Raw genomic sequence first — 11352 nt, forward strand, 5'->3', positions numbered from 1 at the left:
CCTGTCCCTCAGGTCCTCCCACTTCCATGCATTTACCTGCCGAGCATCTGGGTTTGAAGAGGAAGCGCAGCTGTGGTCCAGGACTCTCGGCCTCGGGCAGCCTGACCCCCACCCGTTCCAGGGTGCGTGCGCTCGCCCTCAGGCCTCTGCGGGGCCACGACCAGGGTGCGTGCGCGCGCCTTCAGCCTCTGCGGGGTTTGCCAAAGGCAGGTGCAGTCTGTCTGCAGACATTCACGGGGAAGCCGTGAAGGGCTGGCCTAGGACCTCGGTTACTAGGGACGTGCACACCTCGGGGGGCCTTGCAGTCGTTGCTTCGGTGAGCACAGTTAGGGGCTGTGAACAGCTCCGACTTGGGGAAGGTGAGTCCCGTTGGCGCGCGAACGCGGCCTGGCGTGACCGAGAGCTGCCTGTGTGTTCCCTTCACAGGAGAAGGGCAGTACGGGAAGGTCTACACCTGCATCAGCGTTGACACGGGCGAGCTGATGGCCATGAAGGAGGTGAGTGGCCCTCGGCCTGCTTGTCTGACGCCTCTGGGTGGAGATTTGGTAAAGAAGCGTGTGTTTCTCAGGTTCGTGCGTGGCGCTGGCTTCACTGGGGCGCTGAGTCGTCTGCAGCTGCTTTTAGCGTTTGTGCTGTGGGGCCCGCGGGGCAGCGCACTGAGGTGACTGAGAGCGAGGAGGTCGGGGCCCAGTGAGTGAGTAGGAGCGCAGCAGGTCTCCCCCCATGCTGGGCCGTGCCGCGCGGGGACGGGGGTGTGGGGAAAGCTTGGAGGAGGGGGTGCAGCATTTCACAGGGTCTTTGGGGAGAAGGTAACATTTGTGATCAACTTCAGAAATGACCGCATCTTCTCAGCTGGGGGTCAAGGGGGACGAAAGGGAAACCTGAGGATGGGCCCTCAGGGAAACCAAGGCTGTTGTCACCGAGGGGAGGCCTCATAGCTCAGAAGTGGGGGCAGTGGCAGAAGAGGCTGGGGCGTCCTGCCTGCTGACACCCCCTCTCTGGGGCGCCTAATGCACTTCTCTGCCCAGCCTGGCACCTCCCACTGTGCTTGTAGCCTCCTTCCAGCCTCCTGGTGCCAACCTTGAAGGGCAGAATCTGCCTTAGCTTTGCATCTTGCCCGCAACCTGACACCGGTGATTGCTCACCGACTGTTCAGGGTTTTGTGCCTTCAGTCTGCAGTTGTGAAATGGTTCCATTAGCTGTCGCTTCACCAGATAGTCTGAAGTGGGCGCACTTAATTCCTTTGGGAAACCTCGGAGAGAAAGCCTGGGAGTGAAGTCGCAGACCCCGGCATGGTCCTGGGGTCTGGACAGTGAGCGTGTCTACAGCCCCGTGCTCGACGTTGCCCATGCTTAACGTTGCCTGTGCTCATTTGCGACCGCACCCTCAGTAATCGGCAGCTTGCCTCTCACAGATCCGGTTTCAGCCCAACGACCACAAGACGATCAAGGAAACCGCGGACGAGTTGAAGATATTCGAGGGCATCAAGCACCCCAACCTGGTGCGCTACTTTGGAGTGGAGCTGCACAGGGTAGGCGGCTTCGAGCACAGCGTGGCGCAGCCAGGGGGGCTGGGAGGCCTGTCTACATCACAGGCCTTCTCATTGCGGAGTCGCTTTCCTAGTTACCAGGAAATCTCATGCGTTACCATTGCTGCCTTCTCTCTGACACGAGAGGAGTTCTTCCCGAAGTGTAAGTTGTAGCCTGTAGTGCACCCGACAGTAGCCAGCGCCGAGCACTGAGCGCCATCCCGCCAGCACAGGTTCTCCGAAGGGCCTCCCCGCTCCTTCCTCTCCTCCTCCGGCTGCGGCACTCAGGGCGTCGTTAAGCGGCAGCACTTTGTCTTGTGTGTGTTCAGGAGCCGTGTGAAGTGAGAGAAGTTACAGCCGCGCCGTGGTTTTCCTCCGTGTTTAGAAACAACACTGAGGAGAGGAGTGGAGCATCCCGGTGGATGAGGAGTTGGCAGGGAAGTTGGATGTCGGTGATTTTTGAGGTTTCACACTTAGATTCCTATTTGAAGAGGATGCATTTCAGTACTTGCTAATGTAGGATCGGGCAGCCCTGCTGGCCCCTGTCTGAGATTACATGGCGGCTTCGTTTTGGGGGACGTGGATATGTATCCCTGTGACTTGGAGGTGCGCTTCTCCCGAAGGGCCGTGCGGTTCCAGACAGGCGCAGGCACTGCTGTCGGGGACGAGTTAGGGGCAGGACGACGAGTGTGCAGTCCGTTAGACAGAGATGCCCGTGGCGCCGTCCGACCTGCACTGTGCGCGTGCCCACGCGCTGCGTTCGTTGCCGCAGGAGGAGATGTACATCTTCATGGAGTACTGCGACGAGGGCACGCTGGAGGAGGTGTCCCGGCTGGGCCTGCAGGAGCACGTCATCCGGCTCTACTCCAAGCAGATCACCGTGGCCATCAACGTGCTGCACGAGCACGGCATAGTGCACCGCGACATCAAAGGTAACCCTGGTGCCATGCGGCCTGTCTTGGTGTTTGAATGTCCTGAGTGCAGCGTGGCCGTGAGTCAGAAACGCTGAGCCGGTCGTGATGAGCAGCCCCGTGTGTGGCTGCTTGCTGACTCGGGCGGCTCGTCCCGGCTTCGTCCAGGGAGCGCTGTGAGGGCTGACCGCTCACACTGGTGGATGTAATGCGTTCCCGGGCGCAGGGCAGCCATGCGTCTGCCTCAGGGCATGTGCCTGGCACACCGTGGCCCTGACCTATGTGTCTGGGCATCTTGGGGATAATAAAGCAACAAATCGCTTCTGTCTCTAATGGCCCTTGACTGAGGGTCCCGTCCTGTGGCAGAGTCTGAGGCCAGTCTGACCACGCTCACTCCAGCGCTGGCTGACTCCCCCCTGGTGTGGGGCGAGGCACCCACGCTCCCGGTGCTGCTCTCCCTGCTCCCTGCACACGCGGTCTCCACCTGGCTCTATGCCAGGTCCCGGCATTACCCATTTCCAGCTTTGCCATAAATATCATCCTCAGCCTCTGTCCACTGTCATGAAGTGGAACCTTCATGTCATTGGCAATGGCCATGTGCTGTATGGACCAGCTCCGGAATGACCGCGTCAGCAGGGGGGGGGGGGTCATCCCCCACGGGGCCACCTGCACAGGGAGCACCCAGGCCACGAGGATTGGCTGAGACCGCAGCTCCTCGCACGGCTGCTTGTCTAACCCAAGTGGCTGCGTTGCTTTGCCAAGGTGGTTCCCCAGGACCCGGAGAGGAGAGATGCAGGCTCGAGTGGAGCGGTGAGACCTTGTAGCAAAGGCCCAGCGGCCCTAGGACGGGGGAGGCCCAACGGGACACAGTTACAGACGGTCTTTTCCGTCACCGGCTAAGATCCGTGCAGTGTGGCCGCATCAGGCCATGAGGACAGTGTGGGTGCAGCTCTCGTCTGCACGTGGTTACCCGATCCAGGAGCTGCTACTTGTGTACAACTCTCACTTTCAGGGCTGCCACCTCAGGCCTGTGTTTTCTCAGTAACGTCTCCAAGTAGCTCTGGGGTTTTAGTGTTGGGATCTGTGCACGTATTTCAGCTCAGAAAGTATTGGTCACGGAATCTGCACTGATGTTAAAACTGCTTTGCTTTGTGTTGATGATGTTTGTGAATAAAGCTTAAAACCCTTGTAGGCTTACATTTTGTTCATAGTTTCATAAACCCTTCTATCACTTCGTTTGTAGTCTAGGTAACCATATCACCTGTAAACTTATTCTTCCTCAGGCGCCAATATCTTCCTTACCTCCTCGGGGCTGATCAAGCTGGGAGACTTCGGGTGCTCGGTGAAGCTTAAAAACAACGCCCAGACCATGCCCGGGGAAGTGAACAGCACGCTGGGGACCGCAGGTGGGCCTGGCTCTTGTCTCTGCACAGACTCCTCCCCGCCTGGTGCTTGGGCACCGGCCTTCCCGCTGCCTCTTGTCTGCATTGACCTGGACAGCAGGTCGTTCTAACCCGCCAGGGACCCCGCCCGCAGACACCGGCCTCCTGAAAGCACTGTCAGGCGGAGAAGTCACGGTTCCCTGGGAGTCAGAGGAGGGGGGCCTTTTGCCCCTTCACATTGGGCGTATTAAAAGTATTCTAGTCAAAACAATATTACGTTTAAATGGTAATTACTTGTTTTAGTCATTTAGTATCATAAACTTCTACATCCTCCGTTGCAGGTTAAATTTTATATTTTCATTGTGAATACAATTTATCTGAAAATGTATGCATTCAAAAACTCTTTCAGAAGATAATTCATCCCCTAAAAACGTCCATTCAAGAAATTGATTTGAAATACCTATTTTCAAGTTTCCGTTTCCTAGTATGTAATTGGGGGAAGTTCCCCCTTCACATACTGTTATTTTTTCCATGTGGAATGTATGAGGTTGCCTGGCTCTGCTCTATGGTGCTGTGTTGATAAGCCATTCCTATCATCACGTCTGTGACTTTCACAGCGTACATGGCTCCTGAAGTCATCACTCGTGCGAAGGGAGAAGGTCACGGGCGTGCGGCCGACATCTGGAGCCTCGGGTGTGTCGTCATAGAGATGGTGACTGGCAAGGTAAGCAGAGCCCCCCCGGAGGGGAAACTGCGGGGGCACCCTGTTATATTATCATTAGAAACACTGTTCTTGTCAAGTAGAGCAAGGTTAAGACAGGTGACGACTAGGAATCAAATATAAGATCTATCATTTAGAGAACTCTTAGAAGTGAACAAAAGCATAAAGCCCGAGTTAGAACATGGAGAAGTAAGCAGATACAAAAAGAAACATGAAGTGGAAAACTCCTGTCCACACAAAACTGGCACATAAATCAACTTTATTCATAGTCGCCCAGGCTTAGAAGCAGCCAAGGCCCCGTCAGCAGGTAAGTGGATAAACACTCTGGTGGTTGTGCAGCGGAATATGATGCAGCGGTAAAAATGCCCTGTCGCGCTGTGGAGCGGTGTGGAGGAGCCCCCATAGCGGATTGCTGGTGCAGGCGGCTGCCGTGAAGGCCAAGGCCGCACACCACCCAGGCAGGAAGGGACCAGGGTGTGTGTGGGCGCGGGAGGGGCGGACAGGCTCAGCGCCAGGGTTGCTAGGGCAGTGGAACTCCCGCGTGGTACCGTATCTGAAAATCCATCTTCTCGGGAAGATACATTAATGAGCATTCACAAATGTATAAAGATGCTGTGTGTGTGTGGCATTATTTGTAAAACAAAAAAGTTAGAGACCTCTTAAGTGTTAATAGGAAATTAAATCAATATACAGCTATACCTTGCAGCTGCTGAAAAAGACCACACAAAATGCTTAATAAATGTTCGCTGACATTATTTCTGTTATCTTTAACAAAGAAGATGGCCGTGCCCGGCCAGTGTGCTCAGTGGATTGAGCACCGTGGATTGTGCGTTGTCCCATGAACCAGGAGGTCACCAGTTGATTCCCGGTCAGGGCACATGCCCGAGTTGAGTCCCAGTAGGGGGCGTGTAGGAGGCAGCTGATTGATATTTCTCTCTCAACAATGATTCTGTCTCTCTCTCCCTTCCTCTCTGAAATCAATTAAAAAAAAAATGTTAAAAAATAAGGAAAAGCCCTAATGGGTTTGGCTCAGTGGATAGAGCATCAGCCTGCGGACTCAAGGGTCCCAGGTTCGATTCCGGTCGAGGGCATGTACCTTGGTTGCGGGCACATCCCCAGTAGAGAGTGTGCAGGAGGCAGCTGATCGATGTTTCTCTCTCATCGATGTTTCTAACTCTCTATCCCTCTCCCTTCCTCTCTCTAAAAAATCAATAAAATATATTTTTTAAAAAATAAGGAAAAGAAATATGGCCATGATACCTGTTACGTTAGTCCAGCCATACATCAGAGAAAGAGGGAGTTCTCACATGTCACAATCAACAGTGGTACACAAATAAAGATGACATAACAGGCTTAATTGTTTCTCCCCTGAATCTCATTTTTCCTGTGACCATAATAAAATAAGCTTTGCAGTAATAGCATTTGAGGCTCATCATTCAGCAAGCTAGCATATTAAAAACATCCCTAACGATAACTGTTGAATTCTGGTTTATTGACATTTTCATTTCATTTTATGTATTGCATTTTTTACTTGCATGATGATGGCATCTCGATGATGCTGGATGGACAGCACATGGGGAGGCAGCCTGTGTCCGCCCTGCTGTGCAAATCGTTTCACTGGACCATGGCCACACCCCTCACGTACATGTGGTCTGAGGCTGCTTTCCTGCTGCGATGGGAGAATTGGATGGTGACAGAGACCATGGGGCCAAAAGCTAAAATATTTACTATTAAATATTAGACCCTTTAAGTAAGTTTGCCAGCTCCTGATGTATATAGGGTGTCCCCTGAAATGTATATGCACACTTTGAGTAGTTATAAAAGTGGTGTTTATAAACATACATTTCATTTTCAAAATTGAGCTCAGCTGTTAAGGTCTGTTCACACTTGTTGGAGGACACTCTGCATGTGGAGATGCCTAAACAAAGATGGAGAATTTGCCCTTTTTTATGACCATGTAGTACTCAAACCTGATTTTTTCTCTTTCTAGAGGCCTTGGCATGAATATGAGCACAACTTTCAGATCATGTATAAAGTGGGCATGGGGCACAAGCCCCCGATCCCTGAGCGGCTGAGCCTGGAGGGAAAGGACTTCCTCTCCCACTGCCTGGAGAGCGAGCCGCGGCTGCGCTGGACGGCCAGCCAGCTCCTCGACCACTCCTTCGTCAAGGTGCGCTGGCCCGCGGCTCCCCACGCGGCTCCCGTTCTGCTTGCAGCTGGCTCTTAAACAGGAAATGTCTACATCTGATGGAAGGGGGCGTTCAGTTATGCCTGGGAATTCTGTGTATGGCTTTTTCTGGAACATGTTCATGTGGTTCTCCCGCTTGATCCATTTTGGTGGTGGTAGAGGTGCCCTTGGACTGTGAAGGGCGCTGGAGCTGGGTGGTGACAGTGCTCCCTGCTGGGCGTGTGGTCTGCCTGAGAACAGGTTAGCCGCGACTGGCCTCACTGAGGAGTCGAGGCTCGAGCGATGCGGACGTCCGCGCTGTGGTCACGGTGTGGCGCTGTGGTCGGGTCCGGTCATCCCGGGCGTCCCTCTGGCCAGGCCCTGTGGTTCCTTAACCTCACTCACCCTGGGCAGCTCTGGAATGGGGTGGGGAGGCAGACGGAGGGGGAGAGGCGGGGCAGGCACACTGCTAGGAGGGAAGAACTGCCAGGAACTGTGGGGGGAGGTGAGTGGGTGCTGCCAGCACAGGATGTGAACAACACAGAGCGGGGCAGGGCCGAGGAGGAACGGCAGCTCGTCGCCAGTGTGACCTACTGAATAGTGAGCGAGAGGCTGGTCAGGGAGCTGCTGGTAGAGCTCACGGGTTGGGCGTGGAGGTCAGGTGTTATCAGCGATGTTGGAGCTAAAACAGCCATGAAAACTCCCTGAGTGTGACGGTGAGTGCAGGGGAGGAGCTAGGGTGGCTCTCAGACTGGGCTGGGTCCCGGGGTAGGAACTCGCCAGGGCAGGTACAGAGGCTGCTGCTGAGGTCAGGGAGGTGATGGCTGCTCTTGGGAGATGAGGTTTGAGGTGTGTGGGAGCACCTGCTTGGGGATTCAGTGAGGCCTTGGGTATTTGGAGCTGGCACCCGAGAGAATGGGGACAGATGGTGCTGGGAGAGCGCTGAGGGAGGGATGGAGCCCAGGAGGAAGCCGGGGAGGGCCTGCCCGCCAGGGAGCTTCTGATGCGGAGGGAGGTGCCCTGGTGCCCTCCTCCTCCTCCTCAGGGTGAACGAGGCTACGGACCCACAGGTGCCCTCCTCGGGGTGAGCGAGGCTAAGGAACCGGAGCTGGGCCTGCTATTGGGCTTTGTAACTAAAGAATGTGCTGCTTCACTGAGACGTGTAGAGCTGCCCCGGCCGACCTGCTGCTGTAAACGCGTCCTTTGGAGCGGTCAGTGGTCAGTCCTGGAGCAGTGACAGCACCCGGTCCCTGTGCCCGGAGCCCCCCTCACCAGGTGCCGCGGGGCACGGGACGCGTCTGCCTGTGGTCTCGGAGCGCGCTGGGCTCAGCTGTCTCCTGCCTTCCTGCAGGTTTGCACCGATGAGGAATGACGCGAAGCCGCCGTGGCTGGTGTGCGCTCGGAAGACGTCATCGCTACTGTATGTAACATTTACATGAAGGCTGTGCTGGAAGAGCGCGGCCTCCCGCCTCCAGGCTGGGCTGCTCCTGCGGGTCGACCCGGCGCGGGGCCTCCTGAGTGACAGTGTCCACGAGGAAAGAAGCTCCATGTTAAGTGCCATTTCTACTGTACACGGACCGCCGCCTCGTCACCGCTCTTCGGGGACGGACCCGGGACGTCTGTAGTGCGCTGACCGCCCTGGTTCCGAGCAGGTCGCGGTCCCCGGTCCTGGCCTGTTCTCGCCTGTCGAGTGCACTGACTGTGAACCTGCCCTTTGGGCGGCGGCGGCCACAGGTCTGTCAGCAAAAGGCTGATGAATGAAATTGAAGAAAAAGGCTCTTTTTTCAATAAATGGTTTATTTTAGGAAAGCGCAGCTGCCTTATCTTTTATAAGCTTGTCAGCCTCAGGGCCAGTGAGCCCTGGCACGGGGCTCGCTCAGCCCGTGTCCCTGGGCGGGCGGTGGGCACCGCGGGGTCCTGCAGGCTCCGAGCCTTGGCGCAGGGGAGGGTCGTGCACTGCCAGGGGCGGAGGGAGCGGGTCTGAGACCATCTTCTATCCACCAGCAAGCTGCGCCTGCACGTGGGGCGGTCCAGCCGGCACCTCGAGGTGGGGCTAACGGCCGGGCGCGGAGCAGTGCCTCTTCCCCCCCTGCCCCTCCGCCCTCATCTTACCATCCGAGTGATTGGGAAGCCCCTGCACCCGCAGTCTGATTTGCTTGGGGACCAGCCAGGAGAAGCCAGGGCTGCCAGGCCCTTTCTGTGTGCATTACATCACCTGCTGCTGAACTCGGCTGCACAATTGTCCCGGGATTTTACGTCGAAGTCCCTGTTTTCAGATCCACTTATGACTATTTGAAACACACTAATGTGTTTTTTTAATTTTTGAAACATCAGTAGCTACTTTTACAAGGTTTTGCATGTATTTGTTTAGAGAATACAGCGGCCAAGAGCTGTTCCAGCATGACTGCTCTTATGAACAGGTGTGTGCTCTCTACAGACGTAAACTAGGGGATAGACTAGCCCAGTGGTCAGCAAACTGTGGCCCCTTGAGTGTGGCTCTTCCACAAAATACCACGTGGGGGCGCGCATGTACAGTGCGATTGAAATTTCGTGGCCACACTCAAGGGGCCAAAGAGCCGCATGAGGCTCGCGAGCCGCAGTTTGCCGACCACTGGACTAGCCCACAGGTGCGCAGCTCCGTGCTCCCAGGCGGACGCTTGCCCGTCTCAGGTGGCTGGTGTTTTGAATGAAGTCACTAGACTAGAGGAAGTGCCTGAAACTCCCTGCCCCCAAGTTGCATTGCTCTCCCGTCGCAGTCACACTGTGTGCTGGTCTCTGCCTCACTGGGTGTCCGCAGGGCTGACCTGAGCTGAGAAATGGTTAGACACCGTGTCTGCCTGACCGCGTGGAAGGATGGAGGGGTCTGTGTACGCACCACAGAGGAGCCAAACACTTGAATGCTTTTTTTGGAGGCATAATTTAATCATCTTCCCTATAGCGCCTTGGCTCTACCTGGCAATCGGCTACAGAAAACAGCACCAAAGGATGAAAGGGACTCCCCTCCCTGCCCTCCCCCTGCACCAGACACCGAGGCACGATCACAGGACAGGGCTGGCAGGCAGCCTCGCACCCTCACCTCGTGTTCTTACGCACGCACGCACTCACAGGGAAAGAGAAGCGGAACCCACTACTGCACACGGGGAAGGACGGATCAAAGCACGTCTTCTGCCCCATCCAGCGGCGTGGAGAATAGAGGCCCTGCCTCCCAGCAGGGACTCCCCCAGCGCCCTCGCTGGGTCGCACCGGGAGGGACAGATAGCGCCCACCCGCTCCCCAAGGTCCGCTCTGGACGGAGCGTGTCCTGAGTCAGTCCCTCTGTTTCTGCTTGCTGTCCATGTTGCCGTAGGCGGAGCCTTTGTCGATCTCCGTCACGCCGATCATCCATCGGACCCCCATGGAAGCTGCAGGGGAAGGGCAGGGTGTGAGGAGGCTGCGGGGACTCCGCCGCTGTCCGCACACCTGTTGGCACCAGCAGAGCTGACTGGTCTGGGTGCCATCCATCCTCCAGGCCTCGTTCCCCGGGAGCGCGGGCACAGCGCAGCTGAACCAAGCGCCACAAAGGGACGGCCAGGCTGTGTTGGCCGAGGGTCTGAGCCTCCACATGAGATCAGAATGGCAAGCCTGGCCCGCTGCACGTGGGCTTACGGAAGGCACAAGAGTCTGGTGACTCAGGGTGGGACTTGGGGGCACCCTTCAGGGGAGCTTAGTAAGGCCCATACTGGAGCCTGGAGAGTGGGAGCTCACACGTAGAGTGCCAGGCACCTCCCCATTGCCTGGGGGCAAGTATTAGAGCCGTGAACAGGCAGAGTTCCACCCTCCCCCCCCAAAGCTTTTCCTCGGCCGCAGGACTGGCCCACAGAGGAAGTGGAGGAGCCCAGGGGAGCCTGTGTCCAGGGAGCTGGGAGCCGGGACCAGGCTGTCCCTCCCAGAGGCCGTGTCCCTGCGCCTGAGGCAGCCACGCCTCCCTAACCCCGGGGCTCGGTGGATGGGGCTTGGAGTCACGTTTTCCCTGGCGGCCTGCAGGCTGTGCCCCTCAAGCACCCCACACCCGCTAAGCTGTCCCCCCTCGACCTGCACCGCCAGCCACTTACCCACAAAGAAGACGAGGACAAAGCCGGCCAGCGTCAGGGAGGACCCGCTGCTGACCATGCTGACGAGGAAGCGGAAGAAGGGGTAGAGCAGCAGCGAGGCCCAGAAGAGCCAGTTGAGCAGCGTCCAGGGCCGCCTCGAGGGCACCATGGGCGTCTCGGGGAAGGTGCCCGTCCGGTAGTATTCCTCCTGGAAGGCGTCCTGGGGACAGAGAGGGACCTGAGTGCTCTGCTGACACCTCTGGCTCCTGCAGGCCCCCGAGGCCCGCTCCCAGGGGCCCGTGGACGCACGGGCTGAGGGTCAGCACCCCACAGAAGGCTGCTGCAGGCACCTAATGGGCCGTCCCCTCCCACGGTGCCACCTGGAGCTCGTCACCGAGTCCAGGCCGGCCCACGTCCGTCCTGCTCTGCTCCCTGCTGCCTACCGGACCTGGGCAGGGGACCAGGCTGCGGCCCCGGCCGCTGGGCAGGAATGCCATCCTCACAGGTGGGTGGGGAAGGAGAACCGGCCCTCAGTGACCCCTGGGAGAGGGTGGGGTGCCGGCCTGTGTCCAT

The 11352-nt window shown here is 57.1% G+C and overlaps 2 protein-coding genes across 2 annotated transcripts in view; one reads left to right on the forward strand and one right to left on the reverse strand.

Annotated features, from left to right (window-relative positions):
• The window catches only part of MAP3K4 (mitogen-activated protein kinase kinase kinase 4), a 50185-nt gene extending 41667 nt beyond the window's left edge, over window positions 1–8518 (forward strand). Inside the window, exons 21-27 of the mRNA XM_014546943.1 lie at window positions 427–497; window positions 1415–1531; window positions 2301–2460; window positions 3723–3845; window positions 4439–4545; window positions 6533–6712; window positions 8061–8518. Of these exons, the coding sequence (XP_014402429.1) occupies window positions 427–497; window positions 1415–1531; window positions 2301–2460; window positions 3723–3845; window positions 4439–4545; window positions 6533–6712; window positions 8061–8081 (779 nt within the window). The 3' untranslated portion in view covers window positions 8082–8518. The remainder of the gene's footprint in view (window positions 1–426; window positions 498–1414; window positions 1532–2300; window positions 2461–3722; window positions 3846–4438; window positions 4546–6532; window positions 6713–8060) is intronic.
• A 1089-nt stretch (window positions 8519–9607) lies between these two features.
• Window positions 9608–11352, reverse strand: part of AGPAT4 (1-acylglycerol-3-phosphate O-acyltransferase 4) — a 35306-nt gene continuing 33561 nt past the window's right edge. Inside the window, exons 8-9 of the mRNA XM_005875310.2 lie at window positions 10801–10999; window positions 9608–10110 (exon numbers count right to left, since the gene is read on the reverse strand). Of these exons, the coding sequence (XP_005875372.1) occupies window positions 10016–10110; window positions 10801–10999 (294 nt within the window). The 3' untranslated portion in view covers window positions 9608–10015. The remainder of the gene's footprint in view (window positions 10111–10800; window positions 11000–11352) is intronic.

The sequence above is a fragment of the Myotis brandtii genome, unplaced genomic scaffold (assembly GCF_000412655.1).
Source record: "Myotis brandtii unplaced genomic scaffold, ASM41265v1 scaffold458, whole genome shotgun sequence".
In the NCBI taxonomy this organism is placed as follows: Eukaryota; Metazoa; Chordata; class Mammalia; order Chiroptera; family Vespertilionidae; genus Myotis; species Myotis brandtii.